The sequence below is a fragment of the Globicephala melas genome, chromosome 20, assembly GCF_963455315.2.
Source record: "Globicephala melas chromosome 20, mGloMel1.2, whole genome shotgun sequence".
In the NCBI taxonomy this organism is placed as follows: Eukaryota; Metazoa; Chordata; class Mammalia; order Artiodactyla; family Delphinidae; genus Globicephala; species Globicephala melas.
In genome coordinates this window covers 48227141-48254967 of record NC_083333.1, presented here as the reverse complement: position 1 = coordinate 48254967, position 27827 = coordinate 48227141, and the positions used below count along the sequence as shown (strand labels likewise).

Here is a 27827-nt window from a genome sequence, read left to right as displayed (position 1 = left end):
CAATATTAAAAACTTTTGTACATCAGAGGACATTATCAAGAAAGTGAAAAGACAGCCTATGGAATAGGAGAAATATTTGTAAATCATATATCAAATAAGGGTCTAGTATTCAGAATATTTCAAGTACTACAATTCAACAACAATCAACCCAATTAAAAAATGGGTAAGGGATTTGAATAGACATTTCTCCAAAGAAGATATGTAAATGGCCAATAAGCATCATTTGTCATTAGGGAAATGCAAATCAAAAACAATGAAATACCACTTCACATCTGCCAATTTGGCTGTAATGTAAGAAAGAAAAGAAAACGAAAGGGGGGGAGGGAAGGAAGGAAGGAGGAACAAGAGAGAGGGAGGGAGGGAGAGCAAAGAAGGAAGGGAGGGAAGGAAGAAACAAAATAAGTATTAATAAGAATGGAGAAATTGGAATCCTCATGCATTGCTAATGGGAATGTAAAATGGAGCAGCTGGTATGGAATAGTTTGGTGGTTCCTTAAAAAGCTGAGCAAAAAAAATTACCATATGACCCAGCCGTTTCAGTCCTAAGTATATATATCGCAAAGAATTGAAAACTGGGACACAAACAGATACCTGTGTGTTAGGGTTCATTGCAGAATATTTCACATTAGCCAAAAGGTGGAAATGACCCAAGTATCCATCAACAAAAGAACCCTTAAACAACGTGGGTTTGAACAGCAAGTGTCCACTTAATACACGGATTTTTTTTTTCCAGTACATACATACTACAGTACTACACAGTCTACTCTTGGTTGAATCCACAGATACAAAGGGCTGACTGTAAAGTTATATGTGGATTTTTTTTTATTGCCCTGGAGGGTCAGTGTCCCTAACCTCCCCCCGCCACGTTGTTCAAGGGTCAACCGTATATACGGTGGAATATTATTCTGCCAGTTTTGATGGCTGCTACAACATAGGTGAATTTTGAAAGTAATATTCTAAGTGAAATAAGACAGATATATAAAGACAAATACTGTATGATTTTACTTAAATACCTAGAATAGACAAATTGATAGAAACGAGAAATAGATTAAAGGTTACCAGGAGCTGGGGGGTGTAAGGAGAGAATGGGAAGCTATTGCATATTATAGTGTGTGTTTGGGGTGATGAAAAGTTATGGAAATGCATGGTGGTAATGGTTGTAAACGTGGTAAATATAATTAATACCACCAAGCTGTACATTTAAAAATGGTTAATATGGCAAATTTCATGTTATATATTTCACTACAATTTTTTTAAAAGCCCACCAGTCTTTTTTTTTAATTACCCAACCCTCCCCTTTCAGTTTATCGTTTATTTCTAAAATTCTTAAGTAGTTCATAGAAAAATATGCTTGCATAAGCAGGAGAGAAATTTTTTCCTTTGGGTTTACTTTTAAGATTTTATTTTTGTCATGTCTATCTAATGAGGATCTAACTAGTCATCTTGCTCAATCTTATAGTAAATATATTTATAAACTAGTGACCTCTAGATTTGTATATTTTCCACTTCAAACAATGAATAACTTAACTAATTAAATAGTAATTGCTTTTTTAAATTTATTTTTTAAATTTACTTATTTATTTATTTTTGGCTGCATTGGGTCTTTGTTCCTGCACACGGGCTTTCTCTAGTTGTGGCGAGCATGGGCTACTCTTTGTTGCAGTGCGCAGGCATCTCATTCAGGTGGCTTTTGTTGCGGAGCACGGGCTCTAGGCGACGGGCTTCAATAGTTGTAGCTCGTGGACTCTAGATCGCAGGCTCAGTAGCTTTGGCACATGGGCTTAGTTGCTCCACGGCATGTGGGATCTTCCCGGACCAGGGATCGAACCCATGTTCCCTGCATTGGCAGGTGGATTCTTAACCACTGCACCACCAGGGAGGTCCCATAGTAATTGCTTTTGATAATAGCTATTGATCAAGTAGCTATGATTTTACGTTGTCATAAAGATAAAATACTATGGGGCTAGAGGCATATGGGAAATCTCTGTATCTTCTCAGTTTTGCTGTGAATCTAAAACTGCTCTAGAAAATAAAATCTATCTTTAAAAACTATTAAAATAAAATACTGTGCTTACATGGTAGTGCCACATTTGGAGAGCCTTGAGAACCTGCCTTTTTATTAGGCTGAACGTTGAGGCAAAATTAGATCCTCAGTTGGACCAAAAGTTTTTTGGATCCTGCATCCTGCTCATTGTCAGCGCAGATGGACACACAGACCCTGAAGAGTCTCCAAATGTTGAATTTGCCCTTTTGTTTCAATAGATCATCAGTGGAGACTGGAGAAAATATCAAGCTGTGCTTTTCTGGCATAAAATATGTAGTCTGCTACTCCCACCAATTACTAAATAATTTCCAGAAACTAATTTTTAGGCAGAATACCTATAGCGAAGTTTGCTGGAAATGCAGTTCTTCGTATCGTAGAAATGATTGGTGAGCACTGTTCTTTTCATTCTCTAAATTTAACTTTTTTCTCATTCAGCCATTTGGATAACTATCAAATCTGTATTTCTTATACCAATCCTTTTTTTCTCAAGGGTTTTTTTTCTGGGCTGTTGTAATATCTTCTGTCCTGGTTGCCTTGCTTCCGCTCTTGGCTTTACTATAATCCATTCTCCACACTGCAACCAGAGCAATCTTTGTAGAGTTGCACTGTTCAGTATGGTAGCCATTAACCATATGTGACTATTTAAATTAACATTATGGGACTTCCCTGGTGGCACAGTGGTTAACAATATGCTGCCAATGCAGGGGACACCGGTTCGAGCCCTGGTCCGGGAAGATCCCACATGCCACGGAGAAACTAAGCCCATGCGCCACAACTACTGAGCCCATGTGCCACAGTTACTGAAGCCCACGCACCTAGAGCCCGTGCTCCACAACAAGAGAAGCCACTGCAATGAGAAGCCCGTGCACCGCAACAAAGAGTAGACCCCGCTTGCCACAATTAAAGAAAGCCCGCACACAGCAACAAAGACACAATGCAACCAAAAATAAATAAATAAATAAATTTTAAAAATTAAAAAAAAAATTAATTAACGTTAAAAATTTAAAGTCAGTCCTCAGTCACACTAGGCAGATTTCAGATACTCAGTAGCCACTTGTGGCTACCAAATTGAGCAGAGCAGGTATAGAACATTTCAGGAAGTTCTATTAGATAGCGTTGTTCTACGGCATAAATCAAGTAATCTCACTTTTGCAACCAAAATGACTTACCATGGCCAGTAAGACCCTATAAAAATCTTTCTTTTCTCTACTTTCTCATCTCTCTTTATATAATCTGTTATTCAAAATATTCCAGACACATTGGCCTTCTTACTGTTCTTTGATTATGCCAGAACTTTTTTCCCTGTCTCAGGGCCTTTGCACTCATTATTCCTTCTTTTTGGAACATGCTTCCCCCATGATTGCCTCTTCATCATTAAGTGTCAACTCAAATGTTACCTCTGCAAGAGAATTCTTCCCTATCTACCCTAAGCCCTTCCTTTAAGAAGGCTTTGATCATATCACCCCGTTTTTATCATCTTCGTAGCATTTATCTTTGTCTTACTTAATTGGTGTGTGTCTGCCTAATACACTTTTCCCCACTAGAATGAAGCTTTTTTTTCTTTCAGCTTTATTGAGATATAATTGACATATAGCACTGTGTAAGTTTAAGGTGTACAACAAAATGATTCGACTTAGATACATTGAGAAATGATTATCACAAGTGTAGTGAGCATCTATCATCTCATACAGATACAAAATTAAAGAAATAGAAAAAAATTTTTTCCTTGTGAGGCAAATTCTTAAGAGTTACTCTTAACAACTTTCATATATAACATACAGTAGTGTTAATTTATCATGTTATAAATTATATCCCTAGTACTTATTTATCTTATAACTGGAAGTTTGTACTTTTTGTCTGCCTTCATCCGATTCCCCCTCCCCCCACCTCTTACCTTTGTTAATCACAAATCTCTTTTTCAATGAGTTTGTTTTTGATGTATAATTGACCTACAACACTATGTTAGTTCCTGTTACACAACATAGTGATTCGATATTTCTGTACAACTCAAATGATCACCAGATAAGTCTAGTTACAATGTGTCACCATACAAAGATATTACAGTTATTGACTGTATTCCCCGTACTGCACATTTCATACCTGTGACTCATTTATTTTGCAGCTGGAAGTTTGCACCTCTTAATCTCCCTCACCTATTTCTTTCCCTACCCCCTTCCCCTCTGGTAACCACCTGTTCATTCTCTTTGTCTGTAACTCTGTTTCTGTTTTGTTATGTTCATTTGTTTTGTTTTTTAGATTCCACCTATAAGTGAAGTCATACAGTATTTGTCTTTCTCTGTCTGACTTATTTCACTTGGCATAATACCCTCTGGTTCCATCCATGTTGTTATAGATGGCAAGGTTTCATTCTTTTTTATGGCTAATATTCCATCGTGTATATATATCACATCTTCTTTATCCATTATCTGTTGATGGGCACTTAGGTAGCTTCCATATTTTGGCTGTTGTAGATAATGCTGCAATGAGCATAGGGGTGCGTATATCTTTTCTAATTAGTGTTTTTGTTTTCTTTGGGTAAATACCTAGGATCTTTGCCCATTTTTTAATCGGGTTGTTTGTTTTGTTGATGTTGAGTTTTATGGGTTCTTTGTATATTTTGAATATTAACCCCTTACCAGATGTATTGTTTGCAAGTATCCTCTCCCATTCAGTAGGTGGCCTTTTTGGGTTTTTGATAGTTTTCCTTGCTGTGCAAAAGCTTTGTAGTTTGATGTGGTCCCATTTGTTTACTTTTGATTTTGTTTCCCTTGCCTGAGGAGATATATCCAAAAAAAAAAAATTACAAAGACTGATGTCAGAGAGCTTACTACCTATGTTTTCTTCTAGAAGTTTTGTGGTTTCAAGACTTAACACTTAAGCCTTTAATCCATTTTGAATTTATTTTTTATGGTATAAGCAAGTAGTCCAGTTTGATTCTTTTGCATGTAGCTGTCCAGTTTTCTCAACACCATTTATTGAAGAGGCTGTCTTTCCCCCATTATATAGTGCCTCCGTTATTAGAATGAAGCTTCTTATGGTCATGAATTCTTTCTCTCCTGTTTACCACTAGATCCCTTGCACCTAGAGAAATAGAAATGACTGGCACATATAGGTGTTCAGTCAATACTTGACTATGAGAGTCTCTGAAAACTTTATCATCTGAAGTATATATTTCTTTTTACTATAATATTTTACTAGATTTCACTTTTTTTCCATAGTGACAGGGATCATTGCAGACTGCTTGGTCATTAGATCAGCAATTTGACTGTCAAGTGATATTGTCTCTTTATTCTGTATGAGTATACTTACTTTAGCATGAAAAGTTGCCTGTATACAAAACATATTTTTTCTACTTTTATATTTCCGCTTTAACATATAAATCTAATCAACTCACCATTCTAGAGTTGCCTGATAATTATATTTATTTCTTCTTTAAGTTGAAATTTTGTAATATGAAAGATACTCCATTCAGATTTTTTTTGGCCACACTGGGTCTTCGTTGTGGTGTGCAGATTCTTCTTCATTGCAGTATGCGGGCTTCTCTGGTTGTGGCGTGTGGGCTCAGTAGTTGTGGTGTGCGGGCTCTCTGGTTGTGGTACTCGGGCTCCAGAGTGCTCAGGCTCAGTAGTTGTGGCATGCGGGCTTAGTTACCCTGCGGCATGTGGGGTCTTAGTTCCCCGACCAGGGATCGAGCCCACGTCCCCTGCATTGGAAGTCTGATTCTTAATCACTGGGCCACCAGGGAAGTCCCCAGAACTTTTTATTAACTTCAATACTGTATTATTTTATTTGAGGGCTTTAGTCTTTTCTAAAAGCAGGTAACTGTATTGTGAGTGTTGGGAGGATACACAGTGGCATTGTGTAATATTTGCTACCTTATTGAATAGTACTGATAATTTAAAATTACTCTCTTTTAGAATAGACTGGTGGCTGCCAAGGGGGGAGGGGAGCGGGAGAGGGATGGATTGGGAGTTTGTGATTAGCAGATGCAAACTGGTATATATAGAATGGATAAACAACAGGTCTTACTGTATAGCACAGGGAACTATATTCAGTATCCTGTGATTAAACCATAATGGAAAAGAATATGAAAAAGAATGTGTATATATATGTATATATGTATAACAGAGTCACTTTGCTGTATAGCAGTAATTAACACAACATTGTAAATCAGCTGGACTTCAATTTTTAAAAAAGTAAATTAAAAGTACTCTCTTTTTTCTCACTGTACAATGGAATGATAGACATCAGAAGATTGTTAAGAGTGTTTCTCATCTTGGGTCATTGATCTGTTAATATTTTTGGAATAGATATAAAAATTAGATTTTAAGTATCTGGGTTTTATTTAATACTCCTGAAGAATGCTTCCTAACCTCTTCATACTTGGTTTTCTTTTTTTAATACTTGGTTTTCTTTTAAATTACGTTTATATTTTGTTCCATCTCAGGGCTGAGCATTTTCAGAAAATTGTCATGATACATGGACATAATGTTTAGCATGATATATGGACATAATGTTTTAGCCAACATTATAATAGATACATAAATATATGTCCAGTCCTCACTCTGTTCTCCTGTCTTGTATGGTCTGTACAGATGTATAGTCTGTTGCTATCTTGACCTCATTCTGACCTAAAGCATTTTACTACTCTTACATATCACTAGGTAGCATGGTTTTGGGACTTCCCTGGTGGTCCAGTGGGTAACATTCTGCACTTCCAGTTCGGGGTGTCCGGGTTCGATCCCTGGTTGGGGAACTAGATCCCACATGCATGCTGTAACTATGAGTTCACATGACGCAACTAAGAGTCCGCATGCTGCAACTAAAGATCCCACGTGCCACAACTAAGACCCAGTGCAGCCTAAATAAATAAATATTTTTAAAAAACCAACAACAACTAGATAGCATGGTTTTACAGATACTTTGTGTAAAGAATTCTGTATTTTTCCACCATAGAGGATAAAGGTTATAAAAGAAAGAACTGGCAGTACCACTATTTTCAGTGAACTTATCTTACTGGAAAGATAAGTAAAAACAACTTTTATGAAGCAACATAAAATGAGTGGTAACTGATCAAGGGTTGCACGAATATACTAAAAAAAAGAATGGAAAGTAATGGTAGGTAATAGAATTTCATGTTGATTTTTATTGTCTTCATTGTTTTCCAAATTTTTTATAATGAAACTGCATTACTTTGGGATTTGGAACAAAAAGAATTAAGTGATAAATGTAGCACATGGTAAGTCACAAATACACAAAATATTTAGAGAAGATAAGGAATCAAAGTTGGATGAGATAACCATAGGTAGCTTTCTGGAACGAGCATATACTTTTTTCTGTGCATTAGTTGGTCCCAGCTTCAGCTGGATGGTTGTTTTCCAGTGCTGCCTCATTTCTTCTGTCTCGCGACCTTAACTCATTTGGGTGCTACATAGTGATCAGTAAGAGGTTATCAGTTCTCCCATGCTGGAAATAGCTATCAGAAATAGAGTAATGTTATTTGTGCTTCTGCAGATTGCTTCATGTGCGAAATGGAAACTGCAAATATCATTTGGGTGAAGAAACATTTAAGTTAGCTCAGACATACATGGATAAACTCTCAAAACATGGCCAGCAAGCAAACAGAGCTGCACTCTATGGAGAACTGTGTGCACTCCTATTTGCAAAAAGTCACTATGATGAGGTGAGTGTTTTGAAGAACATTTCACTGTGACCAGTAAGTATCTATAAAACAAAAGATAAATCGTATAATGTCATATTTGTTTTAATAGATCTCATTTTGACATATTAGGTTTACTTAAAGCAATATACATTTGTAATGGAATATTTTAAATTAGGCAAAAGGATTATTCTGTGAGATGGATTTTAAACATACATATACAGTTTAGAGCCTGTTTTTGTTTTTAATTTGACCAAATGTATCTCTGCATAAATTATTTTGAGGGCATGCTCTATTAAATGAACCTTTAATAGGTGCTTTTTTATTGGATGTGTAGCTCTGGGTGAATTCTCATAACTTGAAGGCATTCATTTCAGTGGGAACCTAGATTTTATTTATACTTTATTGCATTGTTTTGCTTCTGTCTCTTCATTATGAGAAAGATAGCCTCATTCTTGGCTTTATACTGTTAAATTAAGGCTTTGGAGCTAATGAATACATAGTTGAGAAGTGAGCTGTGTAAGCTTAACTCCTTTATTTATGGAAGAATATCATAATTACTTTATGCTGTCAGATAGCTGTCATTTAGCTTTCATATTTTAAAATTATCCCTATCTCAGTTTTTACCCTGTAATATAAATATGTGTATGTTCCATATTTAAAAGAAAGTCACCATTAGAAGTGAAACTGGAGAATTCTAGAATAATTGTGAAGTGATGTGTACAATCCCAGTGCTAGGATCATCCTGCTTTTAATATCTAAGAGGTATCATCAGGGAATGCATTTGTTGAATCGTATGGTGAGAGTATGTTTTTTAAGGAGCTGCCAAACTGTCTGTACCAGTGTACATCCCACCAGCGGTGAATGAGAGCTCCTGTTGCTCCATATCCTTGCTAGCATTTGGTGTTGTCAGTGTTTTAGATTTTTGCCATTCTAATAGGCATGCCTCATTGTTTACATTAACTATTTTTGAAAGCTTAACAATTCATTATAAGATGAGTAAGTTCTGAGGATCTAACGTACAGTGTGGTGACTATAGTTAATACTGTATTGTGTATTTGAAATTTGCTAAGAGTAGATCTTAAGTGTGCTCATCACACACAAAAAAGGTAACAGGGTGACGTGATGGATGTGTTAATTAGATTGTGATAATCATTTCACAGTGTATATGTATATCAAGTCATCATGAACACCTTAAATATATACAATTTTTATTTGTCAGTTATACGTCAATAAAGTTGGGGGGGAATTTTTTTAAGTCGTTAAGTGTATGTGTTAAAATCTAAAATCCTTATCAGCATGCCTCAGTTTTCTCAGGAGGTTTATGTAAGTTCTTCGGTTATTTTTGATGCTGAGTTGCTGTGTCTGCTGAACTCGTTCTGTCGATGGATTATTTTGCCGCCCCTTTTATGCAGACTATTCCATAGCTTATTGACCCAGATATAGAATTTGGCCCCTTTCTATGATTTCCACACACCAGAAACAAAGAACCCCATTCACAGAGGGCCTTTGTGTGGATAGCCTTTACTAGAAATGAGAATGAAGTAAACAGCAACAGTTCAAGTATTAGAAATACCTACCTTAAAAGTTCTTCTGGGAATTGCCTGGCGGTCCCGTGGTTAGGGCTCAGTGCTTTCATTGCCGGGGTCCCGGGTTCAGTCCCTGATTGAGGAGCTAAGATCCCGCAAGCCGCATGGTACACCCAAAAGAAAAAAAAAATTCTTCAGGTGCCCCACCATCTTTTTATCTCTCTGCATATGTCCTCCTCATCTTGGCCATCTCTGTTTCCTCTTTCATTGTTTCTTTTCATCCTTGTTTTTCATACTGCCCTGCATCCTTCTTTCTGTTCTATAAAGTGAGTCATGTCTTGCCATTTTTTACTCATGTACTCAGCTCCAGACCCACCTTAATATGTCCAGACTCACTGATGTATTCAGTGGAAGAAAAGTACCTTTTATTCACCAGTTTCCACTTTCTTTCTTTCTTTTTTTAATATTTATTTTTATTTATTTACTTATTTTGGCTGCACTGGGTCTTCATTGCGGCACTCAGGATCCTTGCTGCAGCGTGTTTAGTTGCGGCATGCGGGCTCATAGTTGCCTCATGTGGGATCTAGTTCCCCATCCAGGGATCGAACCCAGGGCTCCTGCATTGGGAGGGCAGAGTCTTACCCACTGGACCACCAAGGAAGTCCCACCAGTTTCCACTTTCTTTACTAGGCAGTTACTATTTAATTGACGGTTATTTTCTTTCTGAACATTTGAATTGGGGTGTCGTACTGTGTCCTATTCATGATCTTTGCAACTCGCACATTCATGAGGAATATTTAAGTCTATAGATGTTTCTTGGATAATCTCGATAGTTTATAAATTTGTCGTTGTATCTACAGAAAAGTACACAAATCTTGAGGATATATCAATAGTTTGATGAATTATCACCATATTCTGTTATTAGTCCATGTAGGCTAGGTTATGCTAAGGTAGTATCAACCTCTAAACAGCACTGACTTGGAATAAAGAAGTTTATTTCTTGCTCATGCTACATCCCATCTTGGGATCTCTGTGGCTCTGCTTAACATCCCCTCTATACTTTGATCAAAACCCTGCGTTGTGGAACAGCCTGTATCTAGAACATTACCAGCCTTGAGCAAAGGCAGAAGCATTATGGGGAAGGGATTACTGGTTCTTAGAGCTTTCTCCCAGAAATGCCATGTTTCAACTCTGCTTATATTTTAATTAATATTTTGGCTAAAGGAACTCACATAACCATTCTCGTCTTTAATGTGGAAGGGAACTTTATCTTTCCCCGAGGAGGGGCAGTAAATATTTTAAAAGCAGTATTACTTACAACTTACCATAGATTTTACCTTCTTATTCTGGAACAAAATCAGCTTATTTAGTATCTTACAAACAAATCAGGTTTTTTGGCCTATATCTCATATATTTCCTTTTTGTATCAAAATTGCTTCTGAATAGCTACATCTTTTAGGTGGAATGGAAGAGATGGAAGCTTACAGAGGAAAACAAATGTTTACTTTGTAATATTTTCAATTTGTTTTCCCCACATTTTTTGTGATCCCTTCATAATATTATTTTGTTTCTTTGAAGCAGTTCTTATTATCTATAAAGTAATTTATTTTGCTTTTTTCCCCCACTAAGCACTAGGAGACGAAGGACATTTTCTGTTGTGCTCCCCAGTAGATACCTATGTGCCAGCACATTGCCTAGTACTTAACCTCTCTGCACCTCGTTTTCCTATAATAATAGTACATATCTCAAAGGGGTGTTGTGTCAATTAAATGTGTGTTAGTGCACATTAAGTGCTTAGAACAATAATTGGCACAAAGTAAGCACTCAACTAAACAAGCAATTAAGATACAAAATAATAAGTGTTACAGTAGGGGAAGGAAAGTACAGGAAACCGAGTCTAGGGCTGAAACCTGAAGGACAACTTAGGTGGTTTAAGGGGTCGGAGGGCGGAGGGGAATGTATTTTAAGGCAGAGGGAACAGTATGTGCAAAGTCTTCTGGGCCACAAAGAACATGCAGAACATGCCTCTGATTTCCTGAATATGTGTCACATATCCAAAGAAAAATGTAACAAACTTACACTTTCAAGAACACTCAGCCTCTGAGAGAAAATTTTAAGTGTAAATATTTTATATGTGTTCTTATTCAAGTACTTGTAAGCTTGCAGGAAAAATTCATAATCACTTCATTAAATATTGTCAATTTGATATATCACAGGTTTTGCTCTTCTGTAAATATTTTTTAGGCATACAAATGGTGCATTGAGGCAATGAAAGAAATCACAACAGGTTTACCAGTCAAAGTCGTGGTGGATGTTTTAAGACAAGCTTCTAAGGTGAATATAATGTTGAAATTATTAAATGGATTATAGGATTTAGTAAGCTTTAAATTTGTGTAAATTAACCTACTATTTAACAAATCAGGTATTGCATACTCATGGATAACAAAGTCTATTTTCTAAGTTTCTCTGCTCAGTTTTAGAAGTCTGGCTTCTTTCTTAAACCTTTACAGCAACCTGAATTCCTTTTGTCATGGTTATATAGGCTTTCGTCACTTTTCTCCTAAAAAATAGCCTGGTATTAAATCTTTTAGTCACAGTATTGGCAGTGTCACAGTGTGATAGCTTTTTTTTCTTGACTTGGTAGGCAATACTTATTTGATTTTTACTCTAGTTTCTTCTTACTCTGTAAAAAAAAATGGATTAAGTCTTTGAAGCCATTTAGTAATATTTAAAAATTGCTGCTTTGGTACACTGAGGCTTTGAAGCACTGATGTACTTTTCAGATATACTCTTTCTACCCAGAGGTTTTTCAGTTTTGAATATTCCATTTTGGTTGGTTTTACTTATGGAAATTTCAATTAGAAGAATTATTCTAAAATTATAGATTTAGAAGAGTTTAAGATTTCTGCGAAATTTATGAAATAAGTCATTTTAGAGCAAGTAAACAGCATAAATATACAGGTCATTATTAGAGCTAGAAGAGACATTAATATGTTTTTAATTAATTTAAAACATTGAATATACATTTAATATAAAGACAGCTTAATATATATGCAAGATTTACATTTCTGTATGCAAATAATATTTACAGTTAAAGACTACTGGCTGTCTCATGAATCAAAATATTTTAAGAAGTAATAGGAGTACTTGGAATTCTGTGCATTTAAAAGTTATTAGATGGAAAACTACAAAATAGTTGTAAGCCACCGTAGAACGGGGATATAAATAAGTACCTTAGAAAATAATACGGTGAACCCTCCCCACCTCTGTTTTAATAATATGTAAGGATGGGAATATACCAGCTTTTTAAGGTAACTTTGTTGTAACAGGTTTGTTCTGGGCATGACTATCAAAATTTTAAGTTTTGTAATTTCCCAGGGTATGTACAGATCTGTTTATAATGGAATTTTCAAATACTTGGAAGGAAAGAAATTACAAATAGAACCATTCTATTTATGTTTGAAGATGCTTTTTTCAACCATTATAGTTTGACTATATCAGTATAAGCTATACTTGTTTCAACACACTAATTAATTGTTTCAGAGTTATTTAACAATTTTTCACTTTATCTTTAGGCTTGTGTTGTAAAACGTGAATTTAAGAAGGCAGAACAGTTAATTAAGCATGCAGTGTATTTGGCACGGTAGGTGATTGTTATTAAAAATACCATTTCAAATTGTTTCTTTCTACTTTATATCCTAATAGTTTTGTATCTTTTTATAGGGATCATTTTGGATCCAAACACCCAAAGTATTCTGATACACTGCTAGATTATGGGTTCTACTTACTCAATGTAGATAATATCTGTCAGTCTGTTGCAATTTATCAGGTATGTTAATAGTTACACTTTTTTTCTTTCAACCTAAATTGACTTGCTGACCTGTAATTTGTGATGTATAAACCACTGTCTAAAAATAACTCTTTCTGAGCCCTTCCTCATATATGGTACTCCATTATTTTACTAAATAGTACCTAGAAGGCTTAAAACTTAATGTTTTAGGAATTAAAGAGTATCATCCAGGAAAAAAGTTCAGGGGTTGTGGGTCAGTATTTAAGAGTAGTTTTCCATTTTTCATTTACCGAGATGATGGCTTGTCTTTGTTGTTGATTTATCTCAAATCATTATAGCTGCCTTTGTAGTAGCAAGGAGGCTTGATAGCAATTATTTTAGGCCTTATCTCAGTCCGTCTCAGGAAAATGATGTGTTATGCCATCACTCTGGACAAGGTATCCTTGATTTTATAGTGTACTTCCGAAGAGGTCATAGAGAAAAACACTAATGTAATTCCTAAGACATGTGAATGATTTTATTATTAAGCCATTGCCTTTTAAGTCAAACTTACTCTTTAGAAAATCAGGCTGTAGGTGAATTTTATGTTCTGTTGTGATTTAAATACAGCAGGACTTTTTTCAAAACTGATGGGATTGAGTATATAGAATCTATATTTAAATTACTAGGATGCTTAATTTAACTGGGTAGTGTCTTTTAAGGATTCACAGTATTACCAGTTATTCTCATGACTCTTTCAGGCAGCCCTTGACATTCGGCAGTCAGTGTTTGGTGGCAAAAATATCCATGTAGCAACAGCTCATGAAGACTTGGCTTATTCTTCTTATGTTCACCAGTATAGCTCTGGGAAATTTGACAATGCACTGTAAGTTCCTCTTTCCTTTTCAGTGAGGGATTAAATACTGTTGCTATATTTTGTTTTGTTTTTTCCTAGTGCAATACTTTTCAGTGTATCTTATGGATTAAATTTGATCTCCTGGAACTTGAACAAGATACCTAAAATGTTCTTGAAGTCATTTAAAATCATATCAATTTATAAGCCATTTGTTTAGATCTTATGTGGTTTAATGTTGAGACATAGATCTCCATATAGAATATGACTTATTTTTTAAGTGTCTCCTTCAGTAATTTTTCTTTGACTAATACAGTAGTGTCTGGTTAAATGACAGACTTAACCTAAAAACTTGCTCATAACATGCAGAAATACTGAATAATGTAACAATCATCTTTTTAAATGCATAACTGAGCTTGTAAGATAGAGAAGAAATCCCCAAGGGCCAGTAATGGACTAAAATCCAAAAAGGGTAGGCATGAACTACAGTATGAGTGTTCTGGGGTGGAAAGGCTTGGAAGGCTTAGAAGTTTCTGTAACCTTGGTTGAACAGCAATCCTGGGTTTAAGAGACAAGGCATTTAGCCCATAGGAAGCTGTGGCTTAGAAGTGAAACCCTCACATGAAGCCAAGATCAAGGCTACACCCTCGGAGAAAGAGTAGACTAGGGGAAAAAACTGCCCACTGGCAAGAGAGGTGACATGGAAATTTGTCCAACTTAAGTTGGGCCCTCAGTTGAAAAAAAAAGGAGCCTCACAGGGGTATTTATAATTTATAGATGTCTACGTTGTGTTTGGGCATCATGCATGCAGGAACCCCCAAACTGAGGGAAACATTAAGAAGCACGTTGGGACTGCTAGTTCTCCTGGGATGCTTTTCAGGAGAAAATGCAAAACTCTTGGAAATAATTAACCTTCCGTCCAAGCCATACAGACTTCCCATAGATCTAGCTGTACCTGAGATGAACTCATCATAAAAAATATTTAAATAAGGGAACATTTCCCCCATGGGTGAGCCAGCAGACATAATGATCAAGATTAGAACACTAGAAATATCAGTTAACAGAACTTTATGGCTGATACTATAAAGTAAGGTTTCTTAAATGTTTAAAGATATAAAACGGGTTGGCAAACTATGGCCTGAAGGCAAAATAAAGGTTTATTGGAACATAGCAGTGCTCATGCACTCATGTATTGTCTATGGTTGCTTTTATGCTGTAACAGCAGAGTTGAGTAGTTGGGACAGAGTGTAGCCGCATAATCTGAGATATTTACTATATGGCCCTTTACAGAAAAAAATGTGCTGGCGCTGATATAAAAGAAGAAATCAGTAATATTTTGGAGGGAAAATGAAGGAAAAAAGGCAGATTTAAAAATAAAACAACTGAGGGAACTATACTCAGTATTTTGTAATAACCTATAAGGGAAAAGGAATCTGAAAAAAATATATATATGTATGTATAACCGAATTACTTGGCCATACACCTGAAACTAACACAACATTGTAAATCAACTATACTTCAATTAAAAAAATAAAACAACTGATACATCCTACAGCATGAATGAACCTTTAAAACATTGTGCTAAGTGAAAGCAGCCAGTTACAAAGGACAACATATTGTATAATTTCATTTATATGAACTCTCTAGATACAGGCAAACAAGTAGAAACAGAAAGTAAGTTGGTGGTTGCCTAGGGCTGGTGGAGTTGGAGGAAAACGAAATGACTCCTAAAGGGCACAAGGTTTCTTTCTGAGGTGATGAAAATATTCTGAAATTAATCGTGATGGGTACATAACTCTGTAATATACTAAAAACCTTCAATTGTACACTTTAAATGGGTGAATTGTGTTGGTATGAATTGTCTTAATAAGCACTTTTATTACAAAAACCATTATAATAGCTGGAATTGGAAAATAGTCATTGACATTAAAACTCAGTAGACAAGTTAAACAGCAGATTAGACACAACTAAAGAGACAGTGAACTGGAAGACAGATCTGAGAAAACTAATGATTACCTGGAAGCTGGGAATAGAAGGCGTGGAGTTGTTTGAGATTATCTGGCAGATAAAATAGACAAACAGCTTGCTTTCTGTTTGAGGAGATGGGCCATGAACAAATAACCAAACATGTCAGGTGAGAATACATGCTATGAAGGAGAATAAAGTAAGCTGAGAGTTTAAAGCGTGATGGTAGATTTTTTAGGGTCTTTTGTATAGGCTGGTCTGGAAAAACTTCAGTGTGGGTAAGCCATGTGGATATTTAGGGGACAGCCATTACAGAGAGACAGTAAAGTGAGCGCAAGAGTCATAGGTGAGCACGTGCTTTACATGTTCAGAAAACTGCAGTTCCTTTGTGCCTGGAAGGAAAAGAGGGGATTGTTTCTGAGAATGATAGGAGATGAGGTCAGAGAGGTAGCCCAGTGAAAGATCATATTATATTGAGCCTTAGGCTGTGATAGCAACTTCACAGTTGATTCTGAGGGAGATGGGAATCCACTGGATGTTTAAAAGTTCAGTCTACAAAAGATTGGAACTTTAAAACAAAAAAAAACTGGTCCTTTTCCACAGATAGTTTTAGAAATTCAGTATTATAAATTGTGATTTTTTTTAATGCTTAAATTATTTGTAACTTAAAAGAAATGCCAGAGTATATCTATCTGTATTGCAGATTTCATGCAGAAAGAGCTATTGGTATCATTACCCACATCCTACCTGAAGATCATCTTCTTTTGGCTTCTTCAAAGAGGGTGAAAGGTACCCTTTGTAATCTAGTCTCTCATATATATATATATATATACACACACACACACGTATGTATGTTTTTTTTTAAGATTTCTTTTGCTGTCAATTATAATAGATGTCTACTCTCTGATAACTTTAAAATCGATGGTATATGGTATAAAATAGGGGTATTTGTTTAGTTCCTCAGGATTAGACTGCATATTACTAAAATAGCCAATTCACTGATTTAAAGTATTTGCCTACAACTCTAAGAATTTACAGGTTGTTCACATCTCTCATATAACATTGTTAATAGGCCAGAATACATTTCTTTTGCCTCTTTCTTTACCTTTTCCTACCTTCCTTCCTCTCTTTCCTTTCACTCATTCATTCAGTCAGTCAGTCCTTTCTTTTGAGGAGAGGATGGAAGAATCACAAATTATTACTGTGCAGTGACAAGGGTAGGAAACTGAAGATGGGTTTTTCTCATACCTTCAGTTTTATCATGCAAGCTTCTGAAACTCAGTTTCATATCAGGTTACCCTTAATGTTGTAAGGCTCTTACCACATACCACTTTCTTCTTTTCTTATTAACTCTTCTGCAAATCACTACCAAGGCTTTCATTTTGCCAACATGATTGGGTCACCCATGTGGTAATTCCATGCATGTTGGATAACTTTTACCTTAATTCTGGAACTGGGTTTTACCTCCCCTCTAGGTTTGCATTTTTAAAGTCATGCAAGTAATACACGATTAATGTCAAAAATTAAAAGTTAGAAAAGAGAAAAAATTAAGTTACCTGAAATCTCATCGATCCAGAATCAACATTTTGGTGAATATTCTTTTAAACTTTTCTTTCTTCAAATGCTGAAATGAGTGAATAATTTTTTTTAGTTCTGTAATCTGCTTTGTTCAATTAATATATTATCAACATTTTCCCATTTCAGTACATGTAGGTATATATCTTTTTTTCTAATGTTCTTAACCTCACCTGTCTTATTGGACCTTTAAATTGTTTTTTAACCTTTTGTTGTTTAAAAATGCTACAGTGAACTAAATCTCTTTTTACTTTTGTGCACATGGACAATTTTCCTAGAAATAAAATTGCCTGGGAAAAGAATATGTGTTTTTAAGACTTTAAATGGAATTTGAGGGTCTTGAATGGGACTTTGAAGTTAAATTATCTTCTTGACTGGTTTGAGTGGTCAAGTGAGTTAGGAGGAAACCAGTTCTTTTAGTTGTATTTGGTTAAAGGTTATATAATTTACAAAGTGTGGTTTCAAAATTTTCAGCAGTGCTTAGGTACTCCTTGACAACTTTTTCACAACTTTAAAAAATTTGCCTCTTTATTCTTGTCTTCCTTGTATTTGCTTAAACAACAAATTCACATCAGCAAAGCATAACAGGTCTGGTAAAATAGAGAGTAATTCTACAAAATAATTTGTTGTATACCATTGTTTTTCTTAAATTTGAAATTCATTATACTGTGCAAAATAGAATGACCAAAAGTGTATTTTTTCATTAAAATGGAATACTTTCATCTTTACCAGTTCTGTGGCATGGGATATGGTTTATGGTTCTAAACCATAAGCATATAAAAGTATATACAACTAACATCTGTAAAATTTAGTTTTAAATTTTATGTTCTGATTAGCTTTGATACATGGTTTGGAAATGCACTAATTTTATTGCCTCCTTATTCAGCACTTATTTTAGAGGAGATTGCAATTGACTGTCATAATAAAGAAACTGAACAGAGGTTGCTTCAAGAAGCTCATGATTTGCACCTGTCTTCACTCCAGCTAGCTAAAAAAGCTTTTGGGGAATTTAATGTACAGACTGCAAAACACTATGGAAACCTTGGAAGACTTTATCAGTCAATGAGAAAATTTAAGGTTAGAAGCACATTTTACTATATTTTTCTCTCTCTAAATAATCTTAGGTAATAAAGTATAATCTTAAATAATAAGTAAATCTTAAATAATGCTTCTTTAGTAATCTTAAATAATAAGGTATACATTTATTATACTCCTATATTATTTCACATAAGAATTGAGAAAATGGCTAGTATAAAACGACAGGGGCTTCCCTGGTGGTGCAGTGGTTAAGAATCCACCTGCCAATGCAGGGGACGCGGGTTCAAGTCCTGGTCTGGGAAAATCCCACATGCCACAGAGCAGCTAAGCCCGTGAGCCACAACTACTGAAGCCTGCGCGCCTAGAGCCCATGCTCCGCAACAGGAGCAGCCACTGCAATGAGAAGCCTGCACACTGCAACGAAGAGTAGCCCCCTCTCGCCTCAACTAGAGAAAGCCCGCGCGCAGCAACAAAGGCCCACCGCAGCCAAAATTCATAAATAAATAAAAATAAATAATTTTTTTGAAAAAGACAGTCAAAATATAAATAAAATTCAAAAATACAGACCCTAGAAAAATAAATATGTCAAACCATAAAGACTAAAACAGTTATTATAGTTAGACTTAAAACATAGCTCTTAGCTAGTAGTTTAAGTTAGACTTAAAACATAGCTCTTAGCTAGTAGTTTAAGTTAGACTTAAAACATAAGCTCTTAGATAGTAGTTTAAGTACAGCACTTAGCAGAATGCCTGCCACGTAATAGGTATGTAAGAAATATAAGATATTGCAAGTGTTATTAATTGTAGTGATGATAAAAATTTACTGAATTTAGTTCCCTTTTAGAATTTTGGGTCATAGATTCTTATTGTCCATTACAGGGTCACAATAAGGAAGGGATGAGAGTTGCTGCTTAAGACATTCATTTTTATCTAAAAATCAGTTTACACATTTCTCAATTAATCTGAATTTGGTTTGTTGGAATAAAAATTGTCAAAACTCCAAAAAATAAAATAAAGTGTACTTCTATGTAAAATAACATACTATAGTGTAGAGTTTCTTAACAAGGTTCAGTTAAATTTTAGAGTGTATTAACTGAAAGAAGAAATTTTCATTTTAGAATATTTTGATGTTAATTTCTTCTAACAATTTTTTATTACAAGGACAGGTTTTCTTTTGTCATTTTGGTATACAACACTATTACTTTCATCAGCTTATGTGCACAGCTTCCCCAAACTAGGAAGGCTTCCCGTAGGCAACTTTTGGAAGAATATAGTGTGTTCTCTGATCAGATTACCTTATGCCATCCATAAGACGTCTTTGGCATTTAGAAGAATCTTACTCATGGGGTAAGAATTGTTGACATAAGAAAAACTATAATCTAATAGTTAATACACCTTAATTGTTTTTCAGGAAGCGGAAGAAATGCACATCAAAGCAATTCAGATTAAAGAGCAACTTCTTGGTCAAGAAGATTATGAAGTAGCCCTTTCAGTGGGACATCTGGCTTCTTTATATAATTATGACATGAATCAGTATGAAAATGCTGAGAAACTTTATCTCCGATCTATAGCAATTGGTATGTTACTTTAAAATTTTCTTAGTCAATTGATTAGAGATGAACGTGTCTTATATGTTGTATAGGGAAGTGTTATTATTAAGACTTAAATGAGTTTAGAGCTGCTAAGGATATCCAGAAACCACTCAGAAATCATCTGAAACATTTTGCTAAAGATTATTTATTGACGTTGAAGCCACTAGTAAGAAATATGACAGTAGGGTGTCAAGTAAAGGCAAAAGTAGTTATTTTTAAATATTTGTGTAAACACTACCCCCAGCCCATCCTCTCCCTTCTTCTGATTTTAACATAGACCCAGTTTGCCTGTTTTTTAACTTGATATAAATGAAATCATACAATGTATATTTTTATATGCCTGGTTTCTTTTGGTGAACATCAATTGTGAGATACATCTGTGTTGTTCATATCACTGTTGCTTGTTAATTTCCAGTGCTGTGTAATATTGTATTGGATTAGTATATCATTATTTAATCCATTCTACTGTTAATGGGTATTTGGAACATTTGAATTGTTTTCAGTTCAGCCCTATTACAAAATAAGATGCTGTGGTCATCATCTGAATGTTGTGCCTATTAAAACTCTTCCCCATTTTTATATTGACTTGTCTGTCATTTTCTTATTGGTTTATAGAAGTTCTTTATATACTTTGGATGTATCTGTTGGTTAAATGTGTTGCAGATAACTCTCACTCTACTGCTTCTTCCTTCCTTCCTCCCTCCCTCCCTCCCTTTCTTTCTTTTTTGATTGGTTGTACCGGGACTTAGTTGCAGCAGGCGGGCTCCTTAGTTGTGATGTGTGAACCCTGTCTTTTTTTAATTTTTTAAAATTTTTATTTATTTATTTATTTTTGGCTGCATTGGGTCTTTGTTGCTGCGTGCAGGCTTTCTCTAGTTGCGGCAAGTGGGGGCTACTCTTCGCTGCGGTGCATGGGCTTCTCATCGGGGTGGCTTCTCTTGTTGTGGAGCACAGGCTCTAGGCATGCCAGCTTCGGGAGTTGTGGCACGCAGGCTCAGCAGTTGTGGCTTGTGGGCTTCAGTAGTTGTGGCTCGCAGGCTCTAGGGCGCAGGCTCAGTAGTTGTGCATGGGCTAAGTTGCTCTGCGGCATGTGGGATCTTCCCGGACCAGGGCTTGAACCCATGTCCCCTACATTGGCAGGCGGATTCTTAACCAAAGCACCACCAGGGAAGTCCACGTGCGAACTCTTGGTTGCAGCATGCATGTGGGATATAGTTCCCTAACCAGGGATCAAACCCGGGCCCCCTGCATTGGGAGCATGGAGTCTTAACCCACTGCGCCACCAGGAAAGTCCCTACTTCTTACTTCTTAATGGTGCCTTTCAAAGACCAGAAGTTCTTAGATATTAATGTAATCAAATATTGCTCTTTTCTTTTATGGTTAACACTTTTTGTATTCTGTTTAGGAAATCTTTTCCTACCCCAAAGTCATGGAGATACTCTTTTGGAAGATTATCTTCTGGAAACTTTATTTTACCATTCACATTTAGATCCACAGCCCTGAAATTGATTTTTGTTTATGGTGTAAGGTAGCAATCAAATCCCCCACCCCCTGCCTTTTTTTCCCTCCGTATGGATATACAGTTGACCAGGACCATTTTTTCAAAGGACTGTCCTTTCCCCTCTGCTGTGCTACCTTTGCCAATAAATCATATATTCATGTATGTGAGATTGCTCATTATCTATAATATATTACCTTGCTCAATCCTGGAAGTCCCATATTTTCTGTGTATCTTTTTGCACAAATGTTCAGAGACATAAATATTTTATTTTCCCTTTTATACATAAAAGGTGGCAAACTCTTGGTACTTTTTTGTACTTCACTTTTTTTTTAACTCAACAGTATACCCTATAAATGACTCCATGTCAGTTCATAAAGAGCTGGGAGCTCCCTCCTCTGTTTATAGCTGCATAGTATGCCTTGAATGGATGTTCCATAGTTGAGTGGATGTTCCATAGTAGATTGAAACAAATCTTCATTTGTTTCTACTATTTCGCACTTATAAACAATGCTGTAATAAATAGCCTTGTGCATATGTATTTTTCTACTGTTGAAGGTGCTGCCATTCTTTAGATCTCTTTTAAGTCCTAGAGGTAGATTATGGTTAGGACTATGTTGGTGAATGCTGATAAAAGAATTGAATCTATTCCTTTTAAGGGAATAAAACGAAGCTACCTTATTTTAAAGAACTGAGCTTGTGTTGTGGAAACTACTTGTTATTTCATTATTTATTTGAGTTTTCTTTCTTTTTATGTTTACTTTCAGGGAAGAAACTTTTTGGTGAAGGCTACAGTGGACTAGAATATGATTACCGAGGTCTCATTAAACTTTACAACTCCGTTGGAAATTACGAGAAAGTGTTTGAATATCACAATGTTCTGTCTAACTGGAACCGGCTGCGAGATCGGCAGTATTCAGTGACCGATGCTCTTGAAGATGTCAACACCAGCCCCCAGTCCACTGAAGAAGTGGTGCAGTCCTTCCTGATTTCTCAGAATGTTGAGGGACCGAGCTGCTGAGGGAGGACCTCAGTTAACTAATTTACCTTTTCCCAGATTCCAGGGAATTCATACTGTGAAATCAAAATCATGTTGTTTTTTCGGGGCTGGAATTTGCATTGAAACACTGGTCCAGTCCATTAACCCTATTTGGGTGATCCCTATCTTGCAGAGTGTCCATAGGAATAAGCATATATTCAGTTATATTCAGCATGTACCGCATGTGTAAGTAATCTGGCCCATATTTTCAACCTAGTAGAACAAACAACAGGAATTTTTTTTTTCTTTTTAAAAAATAATTCATTTTGCAGAAAGCCTGAAAGAAAAATAGAACCCCTAAATAAAACTATTTAAGAGTTTAAAAGAGTTGCATTCTTATTATGTAAGGATGATTTTAACAACTTTTTAACATATAATTCTTCCTTGAGGAGGTATTCAATACTGTATTGTAAAGAAATTTTATGGGGAAAATCTTTATATGCAGTATAGAAAAGTTAACACAAGTACTAATAGAAGAGGGACATCCAGACTTAGGTTTGGCTACCTTACCCAGAGAAGTGGATACAACCACTCCAGAGCTCTGTTACAAGGGAAGGACTGTCAGATTCATCTGAACTGGACCAGTGTTGATCTGTAAGTAACAGGAAAGCTGATAAACCAGCAGTTCTAACTCTTTGGTTGTTTTGGTTTTGTTGTGTTTTTTTGGGGTACAAAAATGCAAGATGCTCTGATAGCGTTTGCTAACAGGACCAGGAGGATCTGAAAAGGACCAGCCTAATGTAGAAAGGGGTTATTTGGACCAGAAGCTTTAGATTATATTTTAGCCCCTGCCTATACTTTTATCAGTAGAATGATTTCATTTAGATGTATAATGAAAAGTGATCATGCAAAAGTTATATTCATGTAATAGACACCAAACTAGGGGAATTTGGCAATTTCAGTGGCATATTTTAGTCAAGGTACACAGATGGCAATGCCATAAGCAAGTCTATAAATATCTGCTGCAGCCATCTCCCTCATTTTAAATGTTACCCTAATAAGCAACACAGTTAGCAAGTATATTGGCTAAGAGTCATGAAATAGCTCATGTCCAGATGGGAATTATAGGTTACTGTGTGGTTTATGGGGATTAATGGAAAAATGAATTCCGAAAAACAGCAAGTCTTCTTAGAAATCCTTCATGTTTATGGTAAATAATAGTGCAACTAGGTCATTTTATTTGAAATTCAAGAGTCAAGTGGAAAGATTCCCCTAATGATTTATCTATTTCACTAACTTGTCTTTCTGTTTATTGGGTTTTGATTTTTTTTTTTAAGCCAGTCAGGTTATTTAATGTTGAGGTAATATTCAAATTTGAGAAGTTGTGACATGTAGCAATCCAAGAAACAAAAAAGGTCTTTTGCTGTTACCTCAGTTCTTATTATAGTGGCCTATTTGGTGCCTCTATAGTTAAGAATCAGGGTTTTTCCCCCCTATTTTCAGGGGTTCATGACTTGGCTGTTAGAGATGTTGCTCCTGGCTAATGCTGGGAGTGGTCTGTGGGTGAGTGGATGTGTGCTGAATTTTGGTTTTCTTTTAACAGGCATGTTGGGGTGGGAGGGGGAAAAAATCTAAACTGTCCACCACATTGACTACAGAAAAAGTAATTGGAGATTCCAGATAAATTTGATTTTAAACACTTTTTTGGACTTCCTAAATACAACCTTGTTTAAAACTGTTATTTGCCGTCTTGTTAGTTATGAGCCGGTGTTTTTAAGTCCCCAAGTGGGCATTGACTAGGGGAGGTACCTAAAGAGATGAAGCAAGCCCAGACCCTAAGATTATAGCTATGTGATTTTGAAACCTGGGTTTAATCCTCAAATTGAATTATTTTTAATTTTGAAAAGGGTACATTGGCACACCTGCACCTCCCCCTTCCAGTTTATTACAATCTAATGCCAAGAGGCACCTCTTTATTAATTACCAAATAGTCTGTGTGACCAAGGACTAACATTTTTAAGTTACTCAGCTCTATCCTCATGGGCCTATATATTTAATACCTCCAAAGATACTTTAAGGATAGGCTTTGTACACTTTTGTTGGTTATTTAGAGTCCTGTGGTATGTTTGTGGTATAGGAATGTCATGGTAAATTGTTTTTCAATAAATATTTTGAAACTTATGTTTTCATATGAAGTTTTTTTTTTAATCTATGTTTTTGGTTTTGTGCACATATAGCATTTCCTAGGATAAAATCAAGCAAATGACTTAAGGCCTCATCTTCTCTAATTCAGTCTGAACTCAGCTTAGCTCACTCAGTGATAAAGCAACATGATATTTAGAAGCCTAGGATCACAGGGTGATAATATTAAACAGCTGCCAGTTTTTCTTAAAAAAAAAGTCATTATTGGTAGTTCCCCCTTATTGCCACTGCTTTAATGTAGTTTTCTGTAAATCCATATACTTTGACTTAATGCAGACACTCTAGGTTGAGAAGAGAAATTGCCAGTTTCTGTTAGTGATATAACTTAATGTGCTATTATTTCTGGTTTTAATGAAGAATAATACCCTAATAATTTTTAAGTGTGTGATTTATCCTTTCAGTAGGGATGTTTAGGATAAGTTAGGGAGGTAAATATCATCATGATTTTTGGGGTTAGACAAAATCTCAAAGCAAAGAATAAAATTACCTCACAATAGCCAGTTGCTTGCACAAACTTTTTATATATGGTGGGGTTGTGTGTCAGAAATCCTAGACCAACTTAAAAGATTTTTCTGGAAGTTCAGCAAAGTAATATTAAATAAGGGGCCTTTGGTCTCATCCTTTCCTGGCTTTCATTTTTTCTCTCTTACCCAGTCTTTTGGCTAAAGTTTGGTGCTACTCAAGTTGGGTGCATCAGGGAGCCCCGTAACATTCGTGAGCCACACAGGTGGTCGGTCACTCCTACGTTCAGTTTAGGAGAGCCAGTTGGGTTTTTTAGACCATAATTTTTATGGGTCCCCAAAGCTGACTTTGCCTGAAGCATTAAGACCCTTATTATCATCAAATTTTGCCTCTGTTCAGCAAAAAATGAACTCATTATTGCTTTGGGGTAATCCCCACACAGGTGTGCTTTCACTTGTGAAAATGAAAGATTTGACAAAGACCTTTGTTCTTAGCCTGTTAGAGAAGGGTTCATAATATTGTGAAAACCAGGTCCAGCGGCTGCAATCATAAATAATGAGAGTGCCATCTGGCTGCGCCTTATAGTGCAGACAGAATGCTGAACAGTAAACACATGCCTAGAACATGATTGAAGCTTTTGGCCATACTTTACAGATTGAAAGATTGGTTTGCTGAGTAGCAGGTAGAGGCTTTCACCGCTATCCAAAAGTAGAGCGTTCCCATGAAACCTCTTTAAGCCAAAACAGGTGAACAGCAGAGAGGCAGTTACCTTAGGACATGTCTTGCTAATGGATGCACAAAATAAATTGAGATAATGCACAGAAACTGGCACAGTTGTGGCTTGAAGCTGAGATACTGAGCGTAGTTCTAGGGGAGGAGCTTGGCAGTGCCACTCTCGCTCAGGGTGCCACTGCCTCTATAACAGCTGTCTGCAAAACAAGCGCTGCATGCTAATTTTGCTTTTCACCTTTTTTCGTAAGAGTGAAGATCCTTTTGGATTTTTTTCGGTTAGCAAAAACAGGTGCTAATGTAGGTCTTTCATAAAAGCAGAGTAGCATAAAGTGAACTTTCAGAAAGCAGAGCATACCTGTATTAACTGCTACTCAGTTTTGTTGGTTTTTTTCCCCTGAATTTGTAGCCTTGCTGCTTCCAAACTGTTCTTTTTCTGGATGGCAAAGTTACTACTGGAAAAATACTTATTTATAAGTAAAAACGTTTTTAAGAGTTTTATTTTTGCTTTAAGAATTAACATGTATATTTCACCTCTTGGCTTTGGAGGACCTCAGTTCTTGCTAGAAAATTCCTTTTTTTATCTGACATTTGAATTAATCTCCAGCTTGAACACTAGTAGTTGTATTGTCCACAGATCTCAGGAATGTTTTAGGCAGAAAACTGGTTTTACCCTGTTGGTGATCTGAAGGAGTGTGCTTTGGCATTTTTTAAAATAATGCTATTCTTTAATTACAGTCCTAGGCATCTATAGCATGAGTGGCCTTAGTGAGTTTTTTGAAGTGCACATTTTTTTTTCAAAAGTAAAATTTAAGATTAAAAATATATGCTATATATAGGTATCTAGAAAACTTGGTTTGTGGTGCACAAGTGTTGGATCACTAAATAACTTTGCAGGTACCATTTGTGTAACATTACTCATTTCTGTAGATTTCTTTTATGGGAAGATATGTTGCCATGGTAACTAAAACTTTTCAATTTAGTTCCACTTTTATGATGTGAATGAATGCTATGTTTTATTAAATATTACCAGGTCAGTACTATTTTTATACTTTACTAAGCAACAGGGGATTTTAGTTTAATAGACTCAAAAATCTCTTAATGAAACAAAAGCAAATCACTGTCAATTCTTTACATGAAAATCCCCGCTAATAGTGCCACAGTAATTTCTATAGAAATACCTAAGGTCATTGATAGATTTTTTAAAGGCAGTTAATTCTTCATTGTGTCAGAATGACCTTTCATGTCATCCTTATCACAAACTTGTAGTGCCCACCATTATTTGTAACCATTAAACCATACTAAGTATGTTTGTAATCAGCATTGTGATATATTCTGTACTTGTATTGCTAAAAATGAATTATTGACTTAATAAATATAGTGTTCCTGCATTCATAGTGTATCTGTTTCCAATTTAGTTGTGCTCACTTTTGGTTGGGACTTGGGATTGTTGAAACATCACAGACTTTTTATTAGAGAACAGTGTGAGAGAAACTGTTGGAACTAGAACAACAGTGTTCTTGCTCAACAAAAGTGAGCTGTGTGGCAGAGAAGACACATGGTAACAGCATCTGGAGATGGTGCTCGTGAAAGTACTTTGGAAACGATAAGCACTGCATTAATGCAGGGGACTTTCTGATCTTTACAGAATTAATCACACCACTCTTTTCCCTAGTCTTCTAACTCTAAAAGGCTGAGAATGGGTGATGAGACCTGGTGAAGTTCTGCTGGTGACAATGGAGAAAACCCTGGGTGTGGGTTAGGATTCAAGCCCTGCCTGTCAACAGTAGGAATTTGAGATATGTCATTATAAGCCTTTTTGTGTTTTATTTCCTCCTATGAATGGCGGGGTCACATTAGGTCTTTTTAAAAATCCACCATGAAACAGCATGAATCTAAAGCACTCAGGAAATGAAACGCGATTTTAAAAGATT

The 27827-nt window shown here is 35.9% G+C and overlaps 1 protein-coding gene across 1 annotated transcript in view; it reads left to right on the top strand.

Moving 5' to 3' along the window:
* Window positions 1-27284, top strand: part of APPBP2 (amyloid beta precursor protein binding protein 2) — a 70862-nt gene extending 43578 nt beyond the window's left edge. The window contains exons 5-13 of the mRNA XM_030881835.2: window positions 7559-7727; window positions 11477-11566; window positions 12808-12875; window positions 12956-13061; window positions 13763-13887; window positions 16523-16608; window positions 18281-18471; window positions 19843-20008; window positions 22289-27284. Of these exons, the coding sequence (XP_030737695.1) occupies window positions 7559-7727; window positions 11477-11566; window positions 12808-12875; window positions 12956-13061; window positions 13763-13887; window positions 16523-16608; window positions 18281-18471; window positions 19843-20008; window positions 22289-22542 (1255 nt within the window). The 3' untranslated portion in view covers window positions 22543-27284. The remainder of the gene's footprint in view (window positions 1-7558; window positions 7728-11476; window positions 11567-12807; window positions 12876-12955; window positions 13062-13762; window positions 13888-16522; window positions 16609-18280; window positions 18472-19842; window positions 20009-22288) is intronic.
* Window positions 27285-27827: the final 543 nt, after the last annotated feature.